At 51.4% G+C, this 22,518-nt stretch overlaps 1 protein-coding gene across 1 annotated transcript in view; it reads left to right on the top strand.

Moving 5' to 3' along the window:
* The first annotated feature begins 316 nt into the window (after positions 1-316).
* The window catches only part of ARID3C (AT-rich interaction domain 3C), a 72,180-nt gene continuing 49,978 nt past the window's right edge, over positions 317-22,518 (top strand). The window contains exons 1-2 of the mRNA XM_063293191.1: positions 317-355; positions 640-1,290. Coding sequence (XP_063149261.1) covers positions 317-355; positions 640-1,290 — 690 coding nt within the window. The remainder of the gene's footprint in view (positions 356-639; positions 1,291-22,518) is intronic.

The raw sequence follows: 22,518 nt of genomic DNA on the forward strand, positions 1-22,518 counted from the left end.
GCGGCCCCCCTCGATTGATCGCTCCCGTTGCGGGGGGGGAGGAGGAGGAGGAAGGGTCAGCCTCGCCCGCCCGCCCGCCGCCACTTGTTGTCGAGAGGAGGCGGGGGGCGAGGGCGGCCCGGGCAAAAGCAGCCCCCGGCCGCCGAGCTCGCCCACAAGCCTCGCAGCCGAAAAGGCCAGGCGCGCCGGGAGCGACCCTCGGGGCCGCCCGCCGAGAAGCGCCGGAGCCGGGGCGCTGCGCCCCACTGCCCCCGCCCGGGAGCCCCGGCCGGCGGAGCGCGCGGGCGTGGCCGGGCGCGGGGGAGTCACCAGCAGCATGGGCGAGGACACCAGCCTGGCCGCCAAGTCCGCCCTGGTAAGCCGGCGCCCGCGGGGGCAGGGGCCGCCGGGGAGGCGGGCGGGCGGGCGGGCGGGCGGGGAGGGAAGGAGAGCGCCCTCCGCAACTTCGGGAGTTCGGCTGCTTTCTCCGAGCGGGGGCCGAGGTCCGCCGCCGGACCGGGGGCAGCGGGGCGGCCCCCAAGCTTCGGGGGGTTCTTCGGGAGGGCGGACGGGCCCGGCGGGGTCCCGGCGGCGGCTCCCCTCCCCCTCGCCGCGCCTCCGCCGGCCGCTGCTGACCGCCGCTCCCCTCTCTCCCGCCAGGCTGCCAGCGCCTTCTCGTCGGCGGCGTCCTGCTCGCCCGGGCGCGGCGCCGGGGCGCTCCGGCTGGAGGCGGTGATGGAGAACCTGCAGCGGGCGCAGGCGGCGCGCCTCGAGGAGAAGCTGCGCCGGGCGCAGGCGGCTCAGCCCGGGCCCGCCGGCGCAGGGGGCGCCCCCCTCCCGCCCGCCGCCCCCTCGCTCGCCGCGGGGGAGACGCGCCTCCCTCCGCCCCACCAGCCGCCGGCGCGCGGCGGCCCCGCCACGGCGGCCCCGGCCCCGCTGCGCCCCTTCCCGGGCGGCGGGCCCTGCGGGGGGCTGCCCTCGGCCCGCGCCCCGCCGCCCGCCCGCCGCCCGGAGCCCGCCCGCCGCTCCGCCTGGCGCCGCGAGAAAGAGGCGGGCGGCGCGCGTGGGGAGGCCGACGGCGAGGAGGAGGAGGAGGAAGGCGACGAGGAAGAGGAGGAGGAGGAAGAGGAGGCGGAGGAGGACGCCGGGGCCGCGGGGGACGGGCCGGAGCGGGGGGAGGAAGGCGCCGCCGGGTCCGAGCCCCGCCACGCGCAGCGCGTGGTCGCCGCTGGCGGCCTGGCCTCCCCCCCGGCCTCTGGCCCGCCGCCGCCGCCGCCCCACGAGTGGACCTACGAGGAACAGTTCAAGCAGGTAAGCGCCGCGACCCCCGCGGGCCTCCCTCCCCCCCCCTCGCGCAGGACTGGGGTCCGGGCAGCAGAGGCGCTTCCCCCTCGACCCGCGGCAGAGTTTGGCCCCGGCGTCCTCGCCCCCGGCACCCCCGCGCCCCTCCGGTCCTCGCGGGCAAAGGTCCCGGCGTGAAAGCCCGGCATGCCCCTTTCTGCATTCTCCAAGGCATCCCTTGGAGCGGAAGTGGAGGGTGCCCCTGAACCCTCTGGGATAATAATGCCGGGGCGAGACCCCGAGGAGATCCGGGAATGCCTGGGCTGCCCCCCATCCCCTCTGCCAGGTAGGCCGTGTCCGATCCCCCTAGAAAGTTGATCTTTCCCCTCCTTTGATGTGCAGATCGCCTCAGTTAGGCGGAGATTTAGGGCTGTGGAAATCTTTCTCAGGTTTAGATGCCAGCATTATAATTTAGAAAGCAAAAAGGAATCATTTGAGGTGTTTTAAGATTCCGGTGATTCCAAGTAATTCATCTCTATCTTGTGAATTGTGAGTTGATCAAGTTCCCCCATTTGAGTGAAAGGAAGAGGAGACGTCCCGGCCCCCCCCCCGCCCCCCCTTCACCGAGAATGCGATAATGGAGGCAGGCAAGGTTTTTTCCCCCCTTGTCTAATCTTCCATTGATGGTGGGGATGTTGCCTTGAATTACGGCTTGTCCTCCTTTCCCATACATGGACGGGCTTCATCAGTCCGGTAACCTACAGGGGAAATTATTCCCCTAGACTGAGAGGGTGTGCCAAGAGAACTTTCTGCTAAATTCATGCGCTTCTGCAGTATTCATTTGTCTGTGCCTTGCAGTTATCCCCAGTGGGCATATTAAGTTGGCTCACTCTTCCTGCTTAGGGACTCCTGGCAGCAAAAGAGGGGGCAGCCCCCTATCCTCCATCCGCTGGTTCCAGGTGGGGGTGGGGGTGGGAGGGACCGGGCAGTCTTTAGGCTCCCTTCTTTGCAATTTAAATGCTTGCTTTCATGACTTCCTTGCAACTTCTCCTCTTCTGACTGATCCTTCAAATAGTTTAGTGAGGCTGCAGATGCTTGCTCTGCCCCCTGCTGTCCCCCCCCTTTTTTTTTAACTCTTGGGCTCTTGCTAAATAGCTCTTCCTTATAGGGTTAGTGTTACCAAAACTGTCTCCTCCCCGTTCCTGGTTGATTCTTGTCCATTCGTCTTCCCACATGATCATATGAGCGGCCTCAAAAATTTCACCCAAAGGATAACTTTAGTAAGTTAGAATTTTGTTCTTACAAAGCGGTGGAGAGGAAACACGAAGGGCGACCCCCTCTCCTGCCTTCTCCATGCCTTCTCCCTCTCCTGTGGAAGGTGGCCTTTTCTTCCGGCTGGACACCCCCTGGAGGCCAGGCTTTTGCCCTTGAGTGGAAGGCGTGGGGGCGGAAGATGATTTTGGAGCAGCATCTGGCACTTCCTCTTCCCATCCCCTCCTTTGCATGTGCCCCCCCCCTCCCAAAAGGAACTTGGATTGTCTTTGTTATCCTTAAAAGCTACCAATTTAGGCTCAACATTTTGATGGTGGGGGCATTTCTCTTTTAAACAACAAGGCTTCTAACGTCTGTCATCTTGAAATGCCCCTTGTGTCCCAAAAATTGCTTTGAACTTACCCTTCTTGGGCATACATACGGCTTGAGAACTGAGTTTTCCCTCCAAGAAAATGTGAACATCAGCTGGGCTCTGGGTCCTCACCGCCTCCTCTTCAAATTCTCCTCTTAGTCCTGCGCCCTGTTTTATATGGAACGGGGCGGCTGGCCAAGGTGCAGGTGTGGGGCCTGTCCACCTTACCAGATGAGTCCATTTTCTGCATTTCTGCAATAATTTGTACTTTAAACTAACCCCATGCTTCGTTTAGTACAGCAACCACACACCTACACACCACCTAATTAAGGTTTGCACAAACCAAGCGGGGCATGTTGGGGGCACGTAGCTGTTCAGTCTTCAGTGACCTGGTTGTGTGTTTTGCACAAATGTAACTTCTGTGTTGCTTTCAGTTAGGAAGATGGCATCCAAGTCATCATAGGTTGGGGGGGGGTAGATGGAAAGCGGTGGGGGGACACATTCGTCTAAAATTTCTTCCCTATCTTCTTCTGAATTTAAAATAGAACGTGCAATGTTAATTTCATTTTCTTGGCAAAGACTGTAATAGTTATTCAACCCCACTTGATTCTACTGGACATTGTTATTATTTATCAATCATCTATTATCTATTTATATCCTGCTTGTTCTCCAATGATGTCAAGCCAGCATTCATGGTTCCACGTTGCTTCCCCAGTTCTTTCAGCGACCCTGTGAGGTCTGTCAGGCTAAGAGACGGGCCAAAGTTACCCGTTGTGTTTTGTGACTGATTTGCGGCTTGAACCTGGGTCTCTCTTGATCCTTGTCTGGACTCAGACCCCAGGGGAAGAAGAAGAAAATGTGTTTTTCCCCAACACTTTTCCATTTTTCCTCCAACTGCAAAAATGACTAAAACAGTCACAAAATGTTTCCTCTTTTTTTTAAATGATATCTAAAATGGTTACAATGTGTAAGAAATTGTAGGAAGTGTCTTATGAATTAAGAAAACAAACAGAAAAGGGAAATGCTTGTTTCATCCAAGCGGACCTTCTATTTTCAGAAATTTATGGTTATCGTCCTCATAAATTTCTGAAGTAGAAACTGCCCATAGGGATACCATCTTGATCCGAGACTGGCCCAGCGGTGTTCCTTTTGGCAAAATGTGTGTTCCACCTCTTTCCTGTTAGTTTCCTGTTAGTTTTTGTCTGAAAACACTTTCTTGATCTGTTCAGTGAAGGGGAGGATAAAATCCAGACTGTGTTGCTCCTGTTTGCAGGTTCAGTTTTGCTTGCCAGCTTCTCCAAAACAGGCAGGCATGAAGAAGGGCGACATTCCTTTGAGTTCAGAAGCTCGAAGTGCCGTTCGTCACAGTCATTGGAAAGGTTTTCCAGGAACTTCAATGAATAAGTAGATATTATCTAAAGAAAATACATTATCCAAATGTCCGTGTCATGCACACAAAACCTACCGTTACAAGCAGGCCAGATTTCACATAGTGCATTTTTATGAAGGGATGAAGCGTGTTAAAAAATTAAGACGTATTTATTTATTTAATGTATAGGCCACCCCGATGCGTATCACTGGGTGGCTTTCAAGCTGGAACAATAAAAAAGAATAAAAACACAGACTTTATAATCCAAATCAGGGAACAATTGAAACATCCCACGAGGGCTCTACCACGTGTTCTAACCCAGGCTTGGGATAAAGCCAAGTTTTAAGAGCCCACTTAAACAGGGGCAGAGGGTAGCTGTATGAATTTTGGGTGGAATGGTGTATGTATTTTATCCACCGCCCCCCCAAATCCATTTTTTCCCAGGAAATGTTTACATGTCTACTGTACGTATATTCAGCTCTGTTATTGTTCATTCTTTGCTAAATCTTATATTTGCTTATAGCTAAACTCTTGTGCAAATGCCTTTTACCCTTTTCATCCACTCTGCGCATGTGACGTAAAAAAAAGGGCTTACAAGTTGTGAGTGGGATATCCGGTAGAAACTGCAATGACGTGTGGCATGACATCATTTGCACAGTGGCCTCAGGACAGGTGTGACATCACTCACCCTCCCCCCACCTATAGATAGATGTCCACAGGAGCAATTTGGGCCACTGATAGTGTAAATTAGTTTTCTACGTGGCATGTATTTCCACATCAAATTTGGGACTGGCAATAGGGGCCCCATTGTGTTATTTACTGCACATTTGATGTAGTTTCAGTGGGAAACCAGAGCAGTGTGTGACCTGCCGTGAGTTCTGCAGGGTGGATTCTTGATCTTCTGACCAGTCCTCATTCTTACAACAAGTTGCTTTACATGCGAAGAAAGGCATTTCTTTTTGAGTTGTCCGTTTTGTGTGATGTGCTTTGATACTTGGAGAAATTGCAAGACTGCAAAAGGGTAGATATTGCAGAAAACCAGTTAACGTTTCTGCTGAATGTGGATGAGAATATTAATTGGGTTCTTTGCCTCTGTGGAAAGGGAGGGGATCCGCCTTTCAGGATTTGCATATTTGAATTTGTCTGATTGGCATTTTGTTCTCATCAAAAAAGCCTGATTATTTCAGCAAACCATGGAGGCCTGGTTGTTAAGACTATCCTCTAGAGCAGTGTTTCTCAACCTTAGCAACTTCGAGATGTGTGGACTTCAGCTCCCAGAACTCCCCAGCCAGCCATGCTGGCTGGGGAACTCTGAGAGCTGAAGTCCACATATCTTAAAGTTGCCAAGGCTGAGAAACACCGCTCTAGATGATGAGTTGGTTGTTACCATCCTGAATGGGAATTTCCGGTTTTGCATACAATTATAATGAAGAGATGTTGTTGGCATTTGATTATGTTCTTCTTGGCTTTTAATCCCAGTGTTCCTTTCCTAGGAGTTGTATGCTGCCAGCGTTGGCCGATTGGAGTGACTTATAAACCTTGTAGATAAATTAAAAAATCAGTGCTCCTCCCCTTCTGTTGTCATGGGCCAGTGTATGTGTAGGTGTGTGCTACATGCCTCCCGGTCTCTGCAGGTAGCATCTTTCTGAGCTGTGTGCGTCTTTGGACTGCAGGGCATCTCAGGGACCCTCCCAGTCGTGCACCCAAGGAGGTGTCTCGGAGCAGCTCTTTGGAACCGTTAGGAACAGCTTTGGCTCCCACGGAGGGAACACCAGGCGGGATGGCTTGGGGAAGGAGCTTGGCTGGCTAGCGGTCATCTCTCTCTCTGTGGTGAGCACCAGGTGGGGAAGGCAGTGAGAGATACTTTCTCAGCCAGGGAGGCACCCTGCCCGCCCTGCTCCTGGCAGCTTCTTGGTTCCTGAGCCACCCATGTCAGGAGGGTTGCTTTGAGGCATCTGAGAAGCCATCCAGGGCTCTGCAGGGAAGAGGCTGTCATTGCCAGGGCCTTCCATCGAAATTCCTGGCAGGGCACATGTCCTTGGGAATTAGGAAATGGAGCTGTGGGTCTCGGGCTTGTTTATCTAAGGGGGAGATGCTGGGCGTTTGACCTGTTTGGGAAGATAAGGAGGTGGAGGGAGCAGGAAAGGGAGATGCTGTGTGGGGCGGAACAGGCTACTGGTCCCTCTGCCCCCCCAGCCTTTAGTGATCTCTGTGTCAGAGAATGAGTGTGTGTGTGTGTGTGTGTGTGTGGCAAGCTGCCTGTTTGGTAACCTCCCTGGTGGCAGGCCATCCCTAATTGCGCCCTTGGATGTTTTATTTTCTGGTTTTGAGTGCATCCAGGACTGATATGTGACAGTGGGGATGGGGAACATGTGGAACAGCCCCCACATGAATGCCTCTGAGATCTTCTCGGGCCTTTTTAGAGTCTTGGGATCAAGTTATGGCGACCTTCACACCCGTTACCTAACCTGGTTACGGAGTTCACCCATTTTCTGACGGTACCACACATCCATTTGTGCCCTGGGGTTTGCAGAACAAACTGAGCCACCCAGCTAACAATAGCCAACATTGGCATGCAGCCGGTGGGGCTTTCCCGGATGTGGTTAAGGGTGTTGTGTGAATATAGGCTTGGAAGAAATCCTTCCCAGATTGGCTACCGGTGATCATCAGGTTGAGGCTGGATGAGACCGACACCTTGGGGTTCACCATGTTCTGTTTCCAAACAATGAGCCCGTGGAGAGACATCTCCCCCTTCCCTAGGGGAGGGGGGCTGCCATGGATGTGGCTTTTCTTTGATGTCTTGCCAGGTGGGAAGAATGGTGCCCCCTCACACAGCAAGAGATTGCTCAGTCTTGATCCTCTTTTGGGTCCTGCTGCTGGATTTTGGCAGTCCAAGTGAAGCCCCGGTGCCGAGCTGCACATTGCATGTTTCACTCTGCAGAAGGGCTGGATGTGAGTTTGATGCCTGGAAGGGCCTGCCCTGTCTTCACGTTGTTTTCCTGCCTCTTACAGGGCTGGTCTAGAAACCGTGGTGTCTGGACAGAAGAGAAAACGGCACCCTCCCCTCTGAGCCAAATGATGGTGTTTGGTGTCCAAAACCAGACCAAAATTCGTTGGCCCACGAGGTGGGAAACCCCACACATGCTCCTCCCCACATCTGGCAGTAACTTAAAGGGGAATGCGAACTGCTTGCATTGCTTGCGTGCATTCTAAACTCTGATGTCGGCTGTCTGTGCCTAATGGTGGGGCCGGTCCTGTTTCTCGGTCGCTACTGAGCAAGCAGCCCTTGGCTGGCTTGTGGCGGTCAACTCTTAAGCCATCTAAAGTGTGGGACAGTGATACGGCTGCTTTTTGCAAAGGCTGACTCAACATTTCAACCGGGCCGCGGGCTTAAATTGTAGACTGTTAGGTTAGTGTGTTGTGTGAACCCAGAATTCAAGTAACTGGGTTTAGCCCTAATGGGGACACACCCAGTGTGTAGTTTGCTCCTTGGACTCTTGATTTACTCTTTGGCACGCTCAGGACTTGTTCGGTTGGAGGACAGGAATGGGCTGGTTTTGGCATGCTACCAGGATGGGGACAGATGGAAAAGAAGGGGCACATTGAGGTTCCTGCCATCCAGGCTCCGGGCTGGCGGTAAAGAGGTGGTGGAGCCAGTGATGGGAGGGAAGGGAGCCTGGTCAGAGGCAGCGTCTTGGCTTAAAGTACAACTGAGTAAGACCAAGTGAGCCACCCTTTTCTTCTTGCTGTTCTGGCAACGGGCTAGAGCCCTCCCAGGCATCACTGCTCTGGGCCAGCCGGATTTGTGATTTTCCTTGGTGACGTCAATGCGAGGACCACCTGGGGGTCTTTCTCCCCTGGGCTGCAGGCTGGCTGCCTCCAACCCTTCCCTCCCTTGGTAAATGTTTAATAAAGAGGGAAGTGGTCTGCTCTTCCCCCCCCCCGACTTTTAACCCTATGACCTCTGCACATTGATCAGCTCGCCCCTCCTCCGTCCCTCTTGCCTGTTGCAGATTCTCCGAATGGGCAGAGTTTGGTAGTGCGGAAGAACAGCTGGGATCTGGGTTGGAGCTGGGAGCTGGGCGGGGCCTGCGGTGCAGAGTCATGCCCAGCAGCTCCAACCGGCATTAAGGTTTCTTTGCCCTTTGCCCTGTCCTGAAGGAAGAGACGGGGGATTCATCGGAAGTCTTGCTCCCTGCATATTGATGTTTTTCTCCAGCTTCTCTAGGCACCAGCTAGTGAGGAGACACATTTTGCTGCCTGAGGCTGAGCAGCAAATGGCTTCCAGATGCTCACCCAAATGGAGAGATGCATAATACACAAATTTGTTCAAGCTATCTTGGTGCCTCAGGAAGGAAATCCCTTATGCGCGTCTTCATTGCTGGAGATACAATGCAAATCTGCACAATTAATCTCTACGCTTTCTTGACAAGTAGTGTCTATGATCTAAGAGAGACGTTTCCATGTGCCCAACGCTTGGGCTGGCCCTGTAGCATCCTTAAGCTTATTGCTGTGGGCTGCTTGCATTGTGGAGATTAAGCAAGTGGGGTGGACTTTGATTATTTGGGCAGATCTGTCCTGCATTTCCAATAGCATGGAAAGAAATAGCAAAACCTCCCAGTTCCACCCTCCAGCCATGTAAATCTTCCATGGGAGAGGTCCCATTCTTGCTCTGTTTTCACAGTTCCTTCACATTTCAGTGGGAAGTGACTTTCCAAGCCATCCAAAGGGTGTCTGCAGGATAGAGGTCAAAAAAGTCAAGAAGGTAGGCCAGCATTGCAGCCACCATCTTGATTTTTGGGACCCCTGCAGATGCCCCTGAATGGGTTGTAGCAGCAAAGGTGAGGAGCTCACGGTGATGAGAATAACGGTGCAGATTCTCAGCATCCTGACTTCTGTATGATATCACGTATGTACAGCTTGATTGGTGAATCAGAGACTTTGCTGCGCTTAATGCGCACCATTTCAGCTGATTATCTGAAGAGCAGGATCCAAAGATCTTTCTGGAAGAACGTTATGGAGCCCCCCACCTGCCATGACATTTGGCCTTTGTTCCCCCAAGCTGGCATCGAGCAGTCTGGAGGAGCCTCTGCCCAGAACCAGGCCTTAAAGCCAGAACACTTAGCCTGGGCTCTCCTGTCCTGAGCAGTGTTTCTCAACCTTGGCAACTTAAAGATGGTTGGACTTCAACTCCCAGAATTCCCTAGCCAGCATGGCTAGGTGGGGAATTCTGGGAGTTGAAGTCCACTCATCGTAAAGTTGCCAAAGTTGAGAAACCCTGCTCTGGAGGATGGAACCAAGTTCTGAATCTCCAAGGGGCTGGAGATGGGTCCTGTTGCCTTGAGGCAGGAGCGGGGAAGGGATTCAAATGCTGCATTTGCACATCTTGCTGAGCCAATGTAAAATTTCTTGGGTTTGGACCTTCCCGAATGTGGGTTCGGATACGTTGTGATTTGTAAACTATGACATGTGGCTTGGCGTGTTGTGTCAACTCGGCAGGGTGTCACCTGCGACAGGTGTGCGGGGTCCATCTTGAGTGTGCTTCCACCCTGCTCTTTTATGTGCAAGCTTCAGCCTCAAACTGCCTGAACTGAAGGACTTGCCTGGGTGCTGAGTCACTGAGCTTGCAGCTTGCTCCTTGCGCAAGGAATCGCTGGCAAGCAGAGATCCAGAGCTGATAACCAGCCAAGCAAGAACCACCTTATTCCTCCTTGCAGGTACTAACAAGGGAAAAACCTGCAAGGTTGTGGCATCCTGTTCCTTGATCGACTAAGCTCAACCCTTTTCCAACGGGCATCAGGACTTGGATTACTTAGAGGTGCAAGTCTGCCATTGTGCCCTCTGGCTGGCGCAGGCTATTGATTGGGGTCTGGCTAGGATGGCTTGGGAGGTGAGAGTTGAGGAGGGCTCTCCCACAGGAAAAGGTGGCTGGGGGCGTCTTTTCGAAGGTGGGGTGGGGGCATTTCAGTGGGGCTGAAATTAAGCAGAGGTAACCGAGCGCCTTTGTTTTGGTGGTTCTGTCATTAAGAGATTTCTGGGCTGCCATTTATCGCTGGGTCTGCCCCAGGGGGCTTACAGGGCGGGAGCAGGAGTGGCGAACCTTGTCGTGTGCTCGGGCTGCGTTTGTATTATAAACGAATTCAAGTTCTGGGTTTGCGGAGCGGCCCCGTTCATGAGCCAGAAAGGGCTGGGAGGGCAGAACACGTCAAGCTGCCCAGAAAGAATTAAACTTAAAAGGAGCCAAGTGTTGCAGGTTGGATAAATTCAACTGGTAGAGTTTTCATTGACCCAGGGAAATGTGGGGTGTGAGAGTCAGAGTTGGGTCGGTCATCCTGTTGCCAGAACCCAGCCGTTCCCTTGGCATTTATGAAGTCAGCACGTGGACATTGCATGTTGAGTTGCAGTTCCTCAGCTGGGTTATTTATTCTTATTTGATTTGTCAGATTTCTATTCCAGTCTTCCTCCAGGAGTTCGAAGCGGGGCCCCTGGCGCACTCCTCCAGTTTTTCCCCACAACAACCCTGTGAGGTAGACCAGGCTGAGAGGGTGACAGGCCCAAAGCCACCCAGTAGGCTTCCGTGGCCGAGGACACCGATGAATATGGATCTCCCTGGCGCCAGCCCAACACCTTGACTGTACTCCAATCCAGCTTTCAGTATGTTGGTTGAAGCCAGCTTGCTGCGTTGCAGTTGTGCCTCTTGCAACTATGGGGAAAAATTATTAAAAAGAGGGTAGTTGTTAGAGGAAGGCTACTTAGAGTAGTGTTTCCCAGCCTTGGTGACTCAGCTTCCAGAATTCCCCAGCAGCATGCCTGGTCTTCAGCTCCCAGAATTCCCCAGCTGGCAACTATGTTATGAATGGCCACTACCAGGGAGGAAAGTGGATCTTCTGCATTGCGTTCCTGACCACTCTGTTGGCTGTTCTTTTCCTTTCTCCAACAATGGATGCAGTTTCATCTGTTTCTGGATAACACTGTTATAGCTGTTACATGTGTTCATGTAACATGCTGAGCTAGGTCAGTTTAAAGCTGAGCAGCTGCATTCACACAACCTGTTAGGCTTCGAGCTGGTCTTGACTCCTGGCGTGGACAAGTCCCTGCAGTTTTCTTGGTAGTGTTTTCGGAAGTGACTTGCTAGTTCCTTCTTCCTAGTCTAGTGCCTTCACCTCTAGGCTTGCTTTGTTTTAATTTTGGTTAGAGTTTTTCCTGTGTGTGTGGGTGTGTGTGTGTGTGTGTGTGCATGCTGTGGCTTGGCACTTTTGTTAGTCTGTTTGGTTACTTTGTAGGCCTGTTTGAACTCAGAAAATGGGTTAATGTAGATAACAGGCTTCGTGTGTCATGTGAATGCAACTCGGACATATCTGAGTTTCTTTTTTGTTTTCCTTTTTCACATTGGGCCACTCGGAGTTTGTGGAAACTCATTCAGTCATCAAATATACGACAAACTGCTGCTCAAAGGTGGCTGAACATTTGGGGGAGGGGAAAGAGATGAGTCTGCTGGGGAGTACAATTCTCCCTTGAGCCCCCACAGGCTCAGAGGGGGTGGTATTAGGGTTAGGGTTTCTGTTATTCCTTTCTTTCTTGATTGTTAATGCTGCTGCCAACAATTTTGCCCTTGTTACTAGTAGTGTCCCTGGCACTATTATGAGCTGAGCTTGTGACATTGGAAAGCAACTGTTTGGAAGACGCCACTGGACCTTTTTAACCCAAATGCAGCAAGGAATGCTATAACAGCACAGTGGTTATCACACTTGCCTTGTAAACAGAAGGTTGCTGGTTTAAATCCATTCAAAACGTTTTAGAGAGGGCCGGTTTGGTGTAGGCGCTGGACTAGGAACAGGGAGACCCAGCTTCCAGTCCCCCCTCAGCCACGGAAGCTCCCTCTGGAGGACTTTAGGCCACTTCCTCTCTTTCAACCAACCTTTCAGGAATGATTTGAGGAAAAGCAGCTGCATTTCTCCAAACTGGAGAGCCAGTTTGGTCTAGTGGTTATGGCTCTGGGCTAGAAACCAGGAGACGGTGAGTTCTAGTCCACCTCAGGCATGAAAGTTGGCTGGGTGATCTTGGGCCAGTCCCGCTCTGGGTTGTTGTTGTGGGGAAGATAGGAGGAGGAAGGACTATTGGGTATGTTCACCACCTTGAGTTATTTATAAAAACAATAAAGGGGGGATAAAAATAAAACAAACAAATTTGTGCAGGAAAAGTGAATTACAGCACAGTTGCTTTGAGCCCCCTTTTACGAGGCTCTGGGGCTCCATTGCTTTGCCAGTTGGATGTGGTTCAAGCTGCACTCCAACTGTCCCCAGAATAAAGGACAACAATTCCTTATTTATTTGTTGATTATGTCGGTTTATAGAACAATGGTAGTAGGCTTGGCTTGGTTCACAGATACTGCTTATGTCAGTCAGATAAAGACCTGAAAGATCCATTCATACAACATGCTAGTTTGATGATGCTTCTCGTGGCTTACTAGGTTGGGCAAAACCAACGTGTTTGGTTAGTATTCTGTAAACCAGAAATGGTTCAATTCAGTATTTGGATTAAGTGCATTGTGTGAATGCAGCCATTGAGACAGAAAAGGAGGGAGAGAGATGAAGGGACTGTGGTGCATCACCAGTGGGAAGAAAGCAGTGGCAGCCAACCTAGGAGAGAACCAGCAGTGAATGTTTTACTTGAAAACAGAATTTAACTTTTTTAAGGGATGCAGTGTACAAGTGTTTTAAATAAATATATAATGAATATTTCTGGCCTGTGTTTGAAAAGGGTTATTCTAAATCAGCCTTTCTCAACCTTTTGACCCTGGAGGAACCCTTGAAATATTTTTCAGGCCTCGGGGAACCCCTGCACATTCAGGCTCAAACATGGGCCAGAAGTTACAAAATAGTTACATTCGTTTCATGGGTGGGCCTGTCTGTATGCGTGAACAGGGTTCTTAAACTAAAAATGAAGAATGAAACTTACTTCTTCAATGTGAAATTGCCTGAATTTGAAATAGTTTTTTAAATAAATCGTGATCTCTTAGTGATCTCTCGTGGAACCCGAGGGTGCCATGGAACCCTGGTTGAGAAACCCTGGCCTAGAGTGATAATGACAATGGTACTCTGACACATTGGAGGGCACCAGGGTGAGTGTGCGGATGTTCTAAGGACTACATACATGGAGTTTAGAACAACACAATGAAGAGTTTTATTCTGGGCAGTGATTCAGGGCAGGGTTTGTGAAAAATAAACATCCGAAAGTAGTAAAGAGGTGATGCAAGAGGACCAGGAGTAGCACGTCTTTGGTGTGATGCCTGCTCTCTCTCTGGCGTGGCTCCCATATTGATTTTACATTAGCAAGTTGCTTCCCTGCCAAGGGAAAGGTGCTTCTCTAGGCACTGAGCCCATCAGTTGCCAAACATCCTTGTGACCTTGTAGGAGGATCCCTTTTTTCCCTGGAAAGTACAGTCCCTGACTCTCCTGTGCCAAATCTGTGTATCCAAGACTTGGGAGCTGGGCCAGGTGCCCAAGAGGTTGTTTTTTTTCTATCCCTCTCTCTTTCACTGATTCATTCTTTCTTCCCTTTCTACTGGAAATGAAAAAGAACAGTGAAATAAGAGCTTGCATTTGAAATGGCAACTCAGACTCATCAGCAAGTTAGCCACTTCTAGGCTTGCAGCAGCCTTTTGCCAACTGGGGGTGTTCTGGATGTGCTTGGCTGCAATTCCCATATAAAACATTTCCAACACATCTGGAGGGTGCCAATTTGAAGGAGGATGCCTGAACCCATTCTGTGAAGGGAGGCCAGTACCTCTCTGGGCCAAGGGTTCCACTGTTGAGCTGTTCTCACCATTAGGATGTTTTTCTACCTTTCTGTTGGAATTTGGCTTCCTGCCCTGCACTCAGGAATGAGAAAGATCAGGACCAGGTTTGCTGTGGCATCCTTTGAGGTATTCAAAGAGGGTCCCTCCTGAGGTCCACCAGCCAGGCGTGCAGCGACCTGCTAAATTTATTCCAAAGTAACATGGCTGCTGTTACTCTTTAGCAAGGTTAGCCAACTTGGTTTTTGACTGTGTTTTTGGATTGCTGCTATTTTCTTTCAATTTAAACTGGATCTATTTTGGTGTTTTTGATGTCAAGCTGACACAGAAATTTGGCACTAATACTTCCCCAGTGTCCCCACTTCAACATCCCCATCTCTTTGGAAACTCAGAACAAACTGTGCACACTGATGCGGTGGGGGACAGCTGGCAACCTGTTCAGCATCCTGTTGCATGACCAGAAACATGCCTGATGGCCAAGGCGTTCGGTTTGGCAAGTGGCTGAACAAGCGGGACTGTGCCAGATGCAAGAGGATTCTTACGGGCTGCTCTGGGAAAGCTCCCTTAGAGAGCTCTGCAGGCCTGCGCCCTTTCAGCAGGGAAGGAGTTAAATGGCTTCCGTTTCTCCTGGCCGAATGGGAGGAAGAGTGTTTACAGAGCAAATAGGCCAATGGTTGGGGGGGCCCACGCAGCGCCATTCTGTCCTCATGGGCCCCTCGCTTACAGCCTCCTGAGAGCAAATACTGAAAGGTGGGCAAGGCTGTTCTCCAGATCCGGTCTGTATTTTACGTTTTCTTAGCCAGGTTAAATGTCACCATGATACGGGAAACAAATACTTGCATGGATCTGCAAAGAAAGGGTCAAAGCGAGATTTTTATTCTTTTTATTTTTTTTCCAAAATTTATCTTGCAAAAAGCACATCGTTGCAAAGCTGAATCAAAGCTGGAGAGAACTGCTTGATATAGTCCTTTGGTGTGATTTTCCTAAAAACCTGGAGCAATAAAATGTGCAGACTGGAGGTCCTCTTCAAATTAGATATTGAAAGGAGCGGGATTCCAAATTAGAGGGCCCGGCCACCCTCAGCACGTGATGAGGAAGGGTGAATCGAAGGGTTCAAGGATTCCGTGTTTAATCAGAACTAGAATGATGGGGCTGTTAGGGAGATCCTGGTCAGCGTTAGGAGAAGATGGTGTCAGGAGAGGTGTTATTCCGATTCAGCAGCCAGCCCAGTAGCAGGAAGAGAAGGTAGCAGGAAGTAGCAGGAAGATTAACTGAAGGGGACTCGTAAGCAATGGAGGAAGAAGTCTGCTCCGGGTTACCGGAGAAATTCTTCATCTTGACTGTCCTCGCTCAGCTGGTTTTCAGAAGCTTGCATTGGCTTCCCTTGGCAGAAGTCCTTTCCCATCCTCTTCCGAGCCATCCATCTTTCTTGGCTCTTGTATCCGACAGCCCCCTTCACATGACTTCTGATCTTCCCTGGCTGCCCTCTTGGCTCGCAACTGCTCCTCCAGATAAATTCCTGCCATGCAGTTATTCCTCAGATCCTTCCTCAAAAAGATTCCTTCTGCAAGCTGAAAGGCCTGTGGGGTGCACCATCCTGTGACCAGTGAGGGCAGTGAACGTGGGGAGGGGAGGGAGGAGGAGGGCAGCAGCCGTTGCTCCCCGCCCCTTTGGTGAGCTGCACTCCCCTTGAATGTCTTTTGTTCCTAAGCTTCCAGTTTTGCAAATGACCCTCAATCTGGCTCCTTGCAGTCGCTTGATCTTGCACCTTTTCCAGTTCAGTCTTTTTTGTCCTTTATTGCCCAATCATAAGACTCCAGATAACGATACTAATGAATCAGATGGGCCAAATAATTCCTTGAAATGTGATATACAAGGCGCAATTTGTTTTAAAGGAATGCAAAAGAAGAAGGAAGTTTGGCACCAAAGTGAGGCGCTTGGAGTTGGCCTGGCAAAGCATCCGTGCGTGTGTGTGTCGATGTGCACTCAAAGCTGCTCTAGGTAGACCAGACCAGGAAGTCAACTCCGCTGGAAGGTGGGGGCCACTTTGCAGCAGATCAGGACAGCCAGGTGGAACAGGTTGGTTTCCTCTGGTGCTGAGATTCAAGGCCTCCTTCCTCCTGGTGCATCATCACTTCTTATGGTTCAGTGAATTGGAGAGGTGTCTGCCTGAGCCACTTCTGAATATTATCTTGATGCTCTGGTCCAGTGTTTCTCAACCTTAGTAACTACGTGTGGACTTCAACTCCCAGAATTCCCCAGCCAACCCTAACTCACATGTCTTAAAATTGCTAAGGTTGAGAAGTGCTGCTCTGGACTTAAAAATAATTCAGCCCCTTTGGCTAGGTAACAGTTCTTGCATAATTCTCTCGCGGTCATCTTCCTGACACTGTGCAGAGACTAAAAGATGCTGTAAGTGACTAGGGATGCTGAGGGTTGCCTTGAAACACTGCTGTAGTCTGAAGTTCTTCAGATGGTGGTAGTCTTCTGCGAAAAGAGTAAATCGGCATTCTTATTAAAATCAGAAAAGGCAGAGATTCATTTCCTTTTGGAAACTCATTAAAAAAAGAAAGTAAAAGTTACTTAGAACAACTTTCTTGACTTTCATGTTTTGGGCAGGGAGGCTGAAGAGATGCCCCAAGACAACATGCACTTTTATTATTCCTTGCAGAGGGAAGAATGGCACTGCCAGATTCTGCACGTAGAAGATGTTGACATGCTTAATTTGGGCTCTGGTGCTCCGGGGTGGCCAGAAGGTGATAGATCTCACCGTGTGGGGGTTGTGGAAAGGGTTTGTGACACCAAACTGTTTGGCAGCAGCCACAACAAAGCCGTCGTTCTCTGCTGAAATGGAGACAGTTAAAGGGGGTGGGAGTGGGAAGGGGGTGCATCTCATCCTGGTGCCAAGGACAGATTCCTGCTCTGAGCGCACAACTGTGCTCTTCCAGGGTGCATCAGCCTCCCTTGGCAACTGTTCCTGAGTGGTCCCACTCCTGGGGTGGGCACTGAGACCAGAACACAGATCTTGCCCACTAGGCATCTGCATGATCCTGCTCAAATAGGACGCAGAAATGGTACATTTGCCTTCCTTTTGACTGGGAGTGGATTCCCCCAGCACCCGTCTTTCGCTACCAGGAACCCGGAAGCATGCGCTTGACAGCAGGAGAGATTGGTGGTGGTGCAGTTGTTCAAAAGTTGTGGTGGGAATGGGAACGGGAGGGGTCTGGGAACAAAACGCTCCTGGTCCTATCCTGAAACCCCTCCAGTCCCTCCTCCCAATTTGCCCCGAGTCACACCAGTATGATTTCTCCATCAAATGTCAGTGGCCTAAATGGGGGTGTTTGTGGGCAGAAAAGGAAATGGGGGGCTTCCCAGAGGCTGCCAGTTCCCATTCCCACATCTAGAAAGATCCGGACCAACAGAGGCAGGGGAAAAGGATCACCGGGTGTTCTCCTGTGGCTGGCCAGGCCAGCAAGTTTCCACCTCCAATGCAGGGGGCTGTGCTGCCCCCCCCCCATTGTCTTAGATCAAGGGTGGGCTGTTCCCCTTTGACTTGTGTGAAGCAGCTCTGTTCTGCTTCCGAGCCTTGGACTGCCTGCTGCAGTGATGATGCACCAGGAGGAATGAGGCCTTGAACATCAGCACCAAATCAGGACCAACTTGATTCAGCTGGCCGTCTTGATCTGCTGCAAAGTGGCCTCTGCCCATGGGCAGGAGCTTCTTTCAGTGCCCAGGTAGAAGTGGGGCAACTCCTCTGGTGTGGTGCTTCCCAAGGCCATGCTGCTTTGAAGGGGCATTAGACGGACCCTTTAAAGGTCCATCAAGCCCTAGTGATTATTGGGTGGGTGGGGTGAAAATGTATGATGTTGGGATACCATGCAGGGGGATAGGAAGTCAGTTGGAATGATTTCCGAGTTTTTATATAGAAAAACCTGGGAAACCTCTGCTGGGCGTCTTGGTGGCTTGTTCTTAATATCAGTGGTTGCAGGGCCCCACCTGTCCCATGGGGTCCAGGCTGCCCACTCCTGCAGATGGTCACCTGGGGGCCCCCAGGTTGATGGAAGATGCATCGGAGGAAGAGAAGGGGAGGGGAGATGCCGGGGAAGGCTGGGACAAGAGCTAGGTGGGATCTATAAATCTATGATCCACTGCTGTGGCATGTTCCTTGATTTCTATGGGGATCCCCAGATGGATCCAGGCAAGGGTCTGGGCAGTTTGTCTGCCTTCCTTCACTGTTTGGCTCGAACCTGGCAATCAAGCTGATTGGGGGCAGCCCGAAAGAGCAGTGCTTGCCCCCTCCACGAGTGACCAATAACGTTGCATGTGTCGTGATGTCATGGTATGAATGATGCAATTTACGTAATTCTCAGCAATTGTGCAGTGATGTTGTGACACCTGTGACATCATTGTGGCTTGCCACCTCTTCCAGTGTTAATAGGGAACTAATGCTTAATTAAAATTTAATAGAATGTCAGGATAGGGCCACGCAGTTTTAATTGAAAGCCCAAGCATTTTGGGACCTGGAAGTGAAGGTCCCTGCTGGATTGGGAACCAGGTCTGTGTTTGAGTAAAGGAGGGACTGTAGAGGAAGAGGGATGGCCCTTGAGGGTCTTTCTGGAACTTCATCAGGGCTTGGTGTCGGCGGTGGATCTTCTGCTAGCTGTCAGTACAGCATGCAGCCTTCCTGGTCAAGGCCTCTAGACCTGTTGGATTTCATCTCCCATCGCCAGCCAGCCTGGCAATGTTGTTGGTGGACATCTTACACCCTTTCTAGTCTGCATCTCTTCTGTAACTTTCTGATGGGGCGAGACAACTTGTGGCCATCCGGATGTTGCCAGAGGAGAGCACCCTGCACCCTTCATCATTGGCTAGGCTGGTTGGGAGTGATGGGACTTGTATTATCCTGAACAGCCACAGGTCCCCATCTCTGCTTTACTGATCTTCGTGGCTGGAAACGGTTTTGAACTTCGTGATGCAGGTATTTTAAATCGTCAGGGTCAGGATAATGCGAGGCAGATCTCAGAGGGACCGGATTCTTCTCACTGAGAATCTCATGACTCCTAGAAGACCCGTGAGCTGTTACCTCTGCATGGAAATCCGTGAGGGTAAACCAACCCATCGGTGTTGGGGTCCGGAGGCTGAGAATTGCCTGATGGACAGGCAGGGAGGTTGGAAACCGCCCGATGAGATTTGTGCACCCCGTGTACTTTAAATCTGGTGTAAATGGTGTATTCTGTCTGTCTGTCTAATCAATTTGTATAGCTGCCTATCTCAACAAGTGACTCTGAGCAATGAACAATATTAAAAGTAAAAATAAAAAGAATTACAGCAACAAGTACAAAAATTAAAATACAGAGCAGCTGAGGAAAGTATCACAGTCCTCAGCTGTTAACACAGGCCCCTGTGTCGAAGTCCCCACAGCGTAAGTCGCTGAGATTGAACAACACTGACCCTTAAATGCACGAAACCATCCCTGCCGCATCCCCAGCAGATGCTCAGCCAGCCTCTGTTGACAACCTCCAGGGAGGGAGCATCTCCTGCCCCACAAGGGCGTCTGTTCAGGACATTTGCCCGATCTCCAGCCGAAGCGTGCTTCCTTGTCATTAAGCCCACTGTTTCTTCTCCTGTGCTCTTGAACAACGTTCCTGCACAACAGCCCTTCAGATACTTGGAGAGAGCTGTCCTACCCACATCACCTGCAAGCATTCCTCGTTAAGTTTTTCTTTTCAGTCCCTTGAACGTCGGCTGCTCTGCTCGGGGCACGCTCCAGCTTGTCAGCGTTCTTCCTAACACGCAGTGCTCGGAAGAGGACCCGGCACTCTAGATCTGGTCTGATAGGTGCAAAACGGGGAGGAAATCAGCTTCCCTTGACCTTGATGTCATTTTGGTTACTTCTGAGAATGCGGCCAAAGGTTCTATTTACCCGTTTTGCGCCTGGGACACACCCTTGTCTCATGCTCAGCTTCTGATCCACCAATCCCCAGATCTTTTTCGGACGCCCTGCTGCTTTAAATTGTTCCCCTTGCCCATCCTATGCTATACAGGTAGTCCTGACTTAAAAACCACAATTGGGACTGGAATTTTAGTCGCTAAGCAATGTTGTCATTAAGTGAATCTGACCTGATTTTGTTACCTTTTTCGCGGTGGCCGTTAAGTGAACCATGTGGTTGTTAAGCGAATCACATGGTTTCCCATTGATTTTGCTTGCCAGAAGCCAGTGGGGAAGGTTGAAAATGGCGATCATGTGACTGCAGGATGCTGCGATGGCTGTAAATGCAAACTGGTTGCCAAGTGCCGAATTGCAATCACGTGAGTGCGGGGGCACCGCAACGGTTGTAAGTATGAGGACTGATCGCAAGTTGGTTTTTTCAGCACCGTTGTAAATTTGAACTGTCACTAAACGAATGGTCATTAAATGAGGGTTACCTGTACAGATTTGAGCAAAATGGTCCTCCTGGATTCGGCTGTTTTCTGGCTGTCTCCTCTGCGAGGCAGAAACCCCCGCCCTACCCGCCCAACCGGAAGATGGCTGCAAACCCTGATTTGCAGCCATTGGGAATTGATTCCAGAGAGGAGGAGGAAGCAGCTGAAAGCCTCCTCAGATTTGGGGTGTCCGGGCCCTTTGGGAATATCACGTCAACCCGCGATTCCAGGAGAGAAGAGTGAGGGGACAGGCGCTGGCTGAGCGAGGGTGTGACTCTACAAATAGCGGCTGGGATTGAATGCCGGAGTGAGGGGCCAGTGGTTGCTTCCCTGCCTTCTCTGGGTGAGATATAAATTTCCTTGATTGGGGTAGGGGAGGGATGGACCCCTGAGCAGACACCATCTGCTGGGATGGCCCTCCGGTCGCCTTTGCCCCTGCCCTGGAACAGTCCCTTGGCAGGAAAGCCAACCGAGACCTCGGTGGAAAGTGTTGGGTTTTGAGAGGGTGCTGGTTTCCCCCTGGATTTGGAGCCTTGCCCACTCCTCTGAAAGGGCTCCCCTCCCCCTGACACCCCTCCCACTGCCTAGCCTGGCTCTCTGGACCACCTGAGAATCCAACGGCTGTCCAGGTGGCCTGGAGCTCCTTGGAGGAGCTTGGACTCTCAGCCCCTGTGCTGGGCACCAGGTGAGGAAAAGGTCCTGGGTCTTGGGTTGGTCCTCACAGAAGTGCCACGAAGGCTTTCTTGCTTCTCTGGCTGGAGATGGAGCACAGCGGGAAGGGCGGGAGGGAGCTTGCATTCAGCCTTGCCTCCCTGCCCACCCCCCCAATTCCTGGCAAAGGAGGAGAAGGGACAAGGGGCAATAAATAATTCCAAGGTCAGCTCTGTCCCTAGTCTTTCCCAAAGTCGAGTTAATGTTTGCAGATAGAGCCCCCTGCTCCCTCCCCCCTCCCTCGGGGTTTAATGACCTGATTGGCCACATTATCAACCCTTATTAAGTAGGCTGGTCTATAAAATGATGTTAAATATTAAGCATGGGTTAAGGATTCTGTTGAGATGAAGGTTTGTGGAGGGAGGCAAGGAGGGGAAGGAATCTGGGTTGGTTCGGGAAATGCATCAGGGGTGCAGCTGTGGGGGGGTTCTGGCAGGGTTGAGGTGGGGAGAATTCACTGCGAGCCCACAGGCCACCCAAGAGAAAGGAGAAAGGACAGGCCTGGGGTGGTGCCCGTTGTATTGCCGAGGCAAGAACTTCCTGCGTCCAACCAAAGAGGAGAACCCTGGGGGAAAGGTGACAGGAGGAAATTCTCCTCCATGCATTGGTTCAGTTCACACAACATGCTAAACCAGTGTTTCTCAACCTTTGCCATTCTGAGATGTGTGGACTTCAGTTCCCCGCAATGCTGGCCAGGGTGTTCTGGGAATCGAGGCCCACATATCTTAAAACGGCCAAGGCTGAGAAACGCTGCACTAAACCCCAAGCGAAAGGTGGGTGGCTGCTTGGACCTCCTGCAATTGGGTGTCCAATTTTAAAGCCAATAAAACACAGGAATGTGACACCTCTGAGCCTGCTGAATGTTGCTTGTGTGTCTGTGGTCCCAGAAAACCGTGCTGTTAGCATGTATCAGCAGCATCCATTGAATGCCAAGACCACCTAACAAGGCCCAGAGAGAGGGTTGCATGCCGGGGAAACAGCAGGATGTGCTGGAGGCCTGGGACAAGAAAAAGGAGCTGCAGAGGGGGGCGTGGGGTGGGGTGGGGTGGGGTTACTGCAGGTGGAGGGCACGTGTCCAGGGCGGACGTAATGTGGAAAGGTTCTCCAGAAGAGGAGGCCTTCGGGAGCCAGCATGGAAGGGGTGAGGCCCACCTTCCTGTGAAGCATCCTGAAGAGTTTGAAAGCTGGTTTACTAACCTGGGGGCTGGGTCTCAATGCCCCTCACTGTAAATGGAATACCTCCCTCTCTCTGGCTTGCATCCCCTGTCTGCAACTCCAAAAACCAGCTGCATCTTTTTCTGAGGCTGCACTGGATTCCATAGCTGCTTTAAGGAG

This window comes from Candoia aspera, chromosome 2, assembly GCF_035149785.1.
Source record: "Candoia aspera isolate rCanAsp1 chromosome 2, rCanAsp1.hap2, whole genome shotgun sequence".
Lineage (NCBI taxonomy): Eukaryota > Metazoa > Chordata > Lepidosauria > Squamata > Boidae > Candoia > Candoia aspera.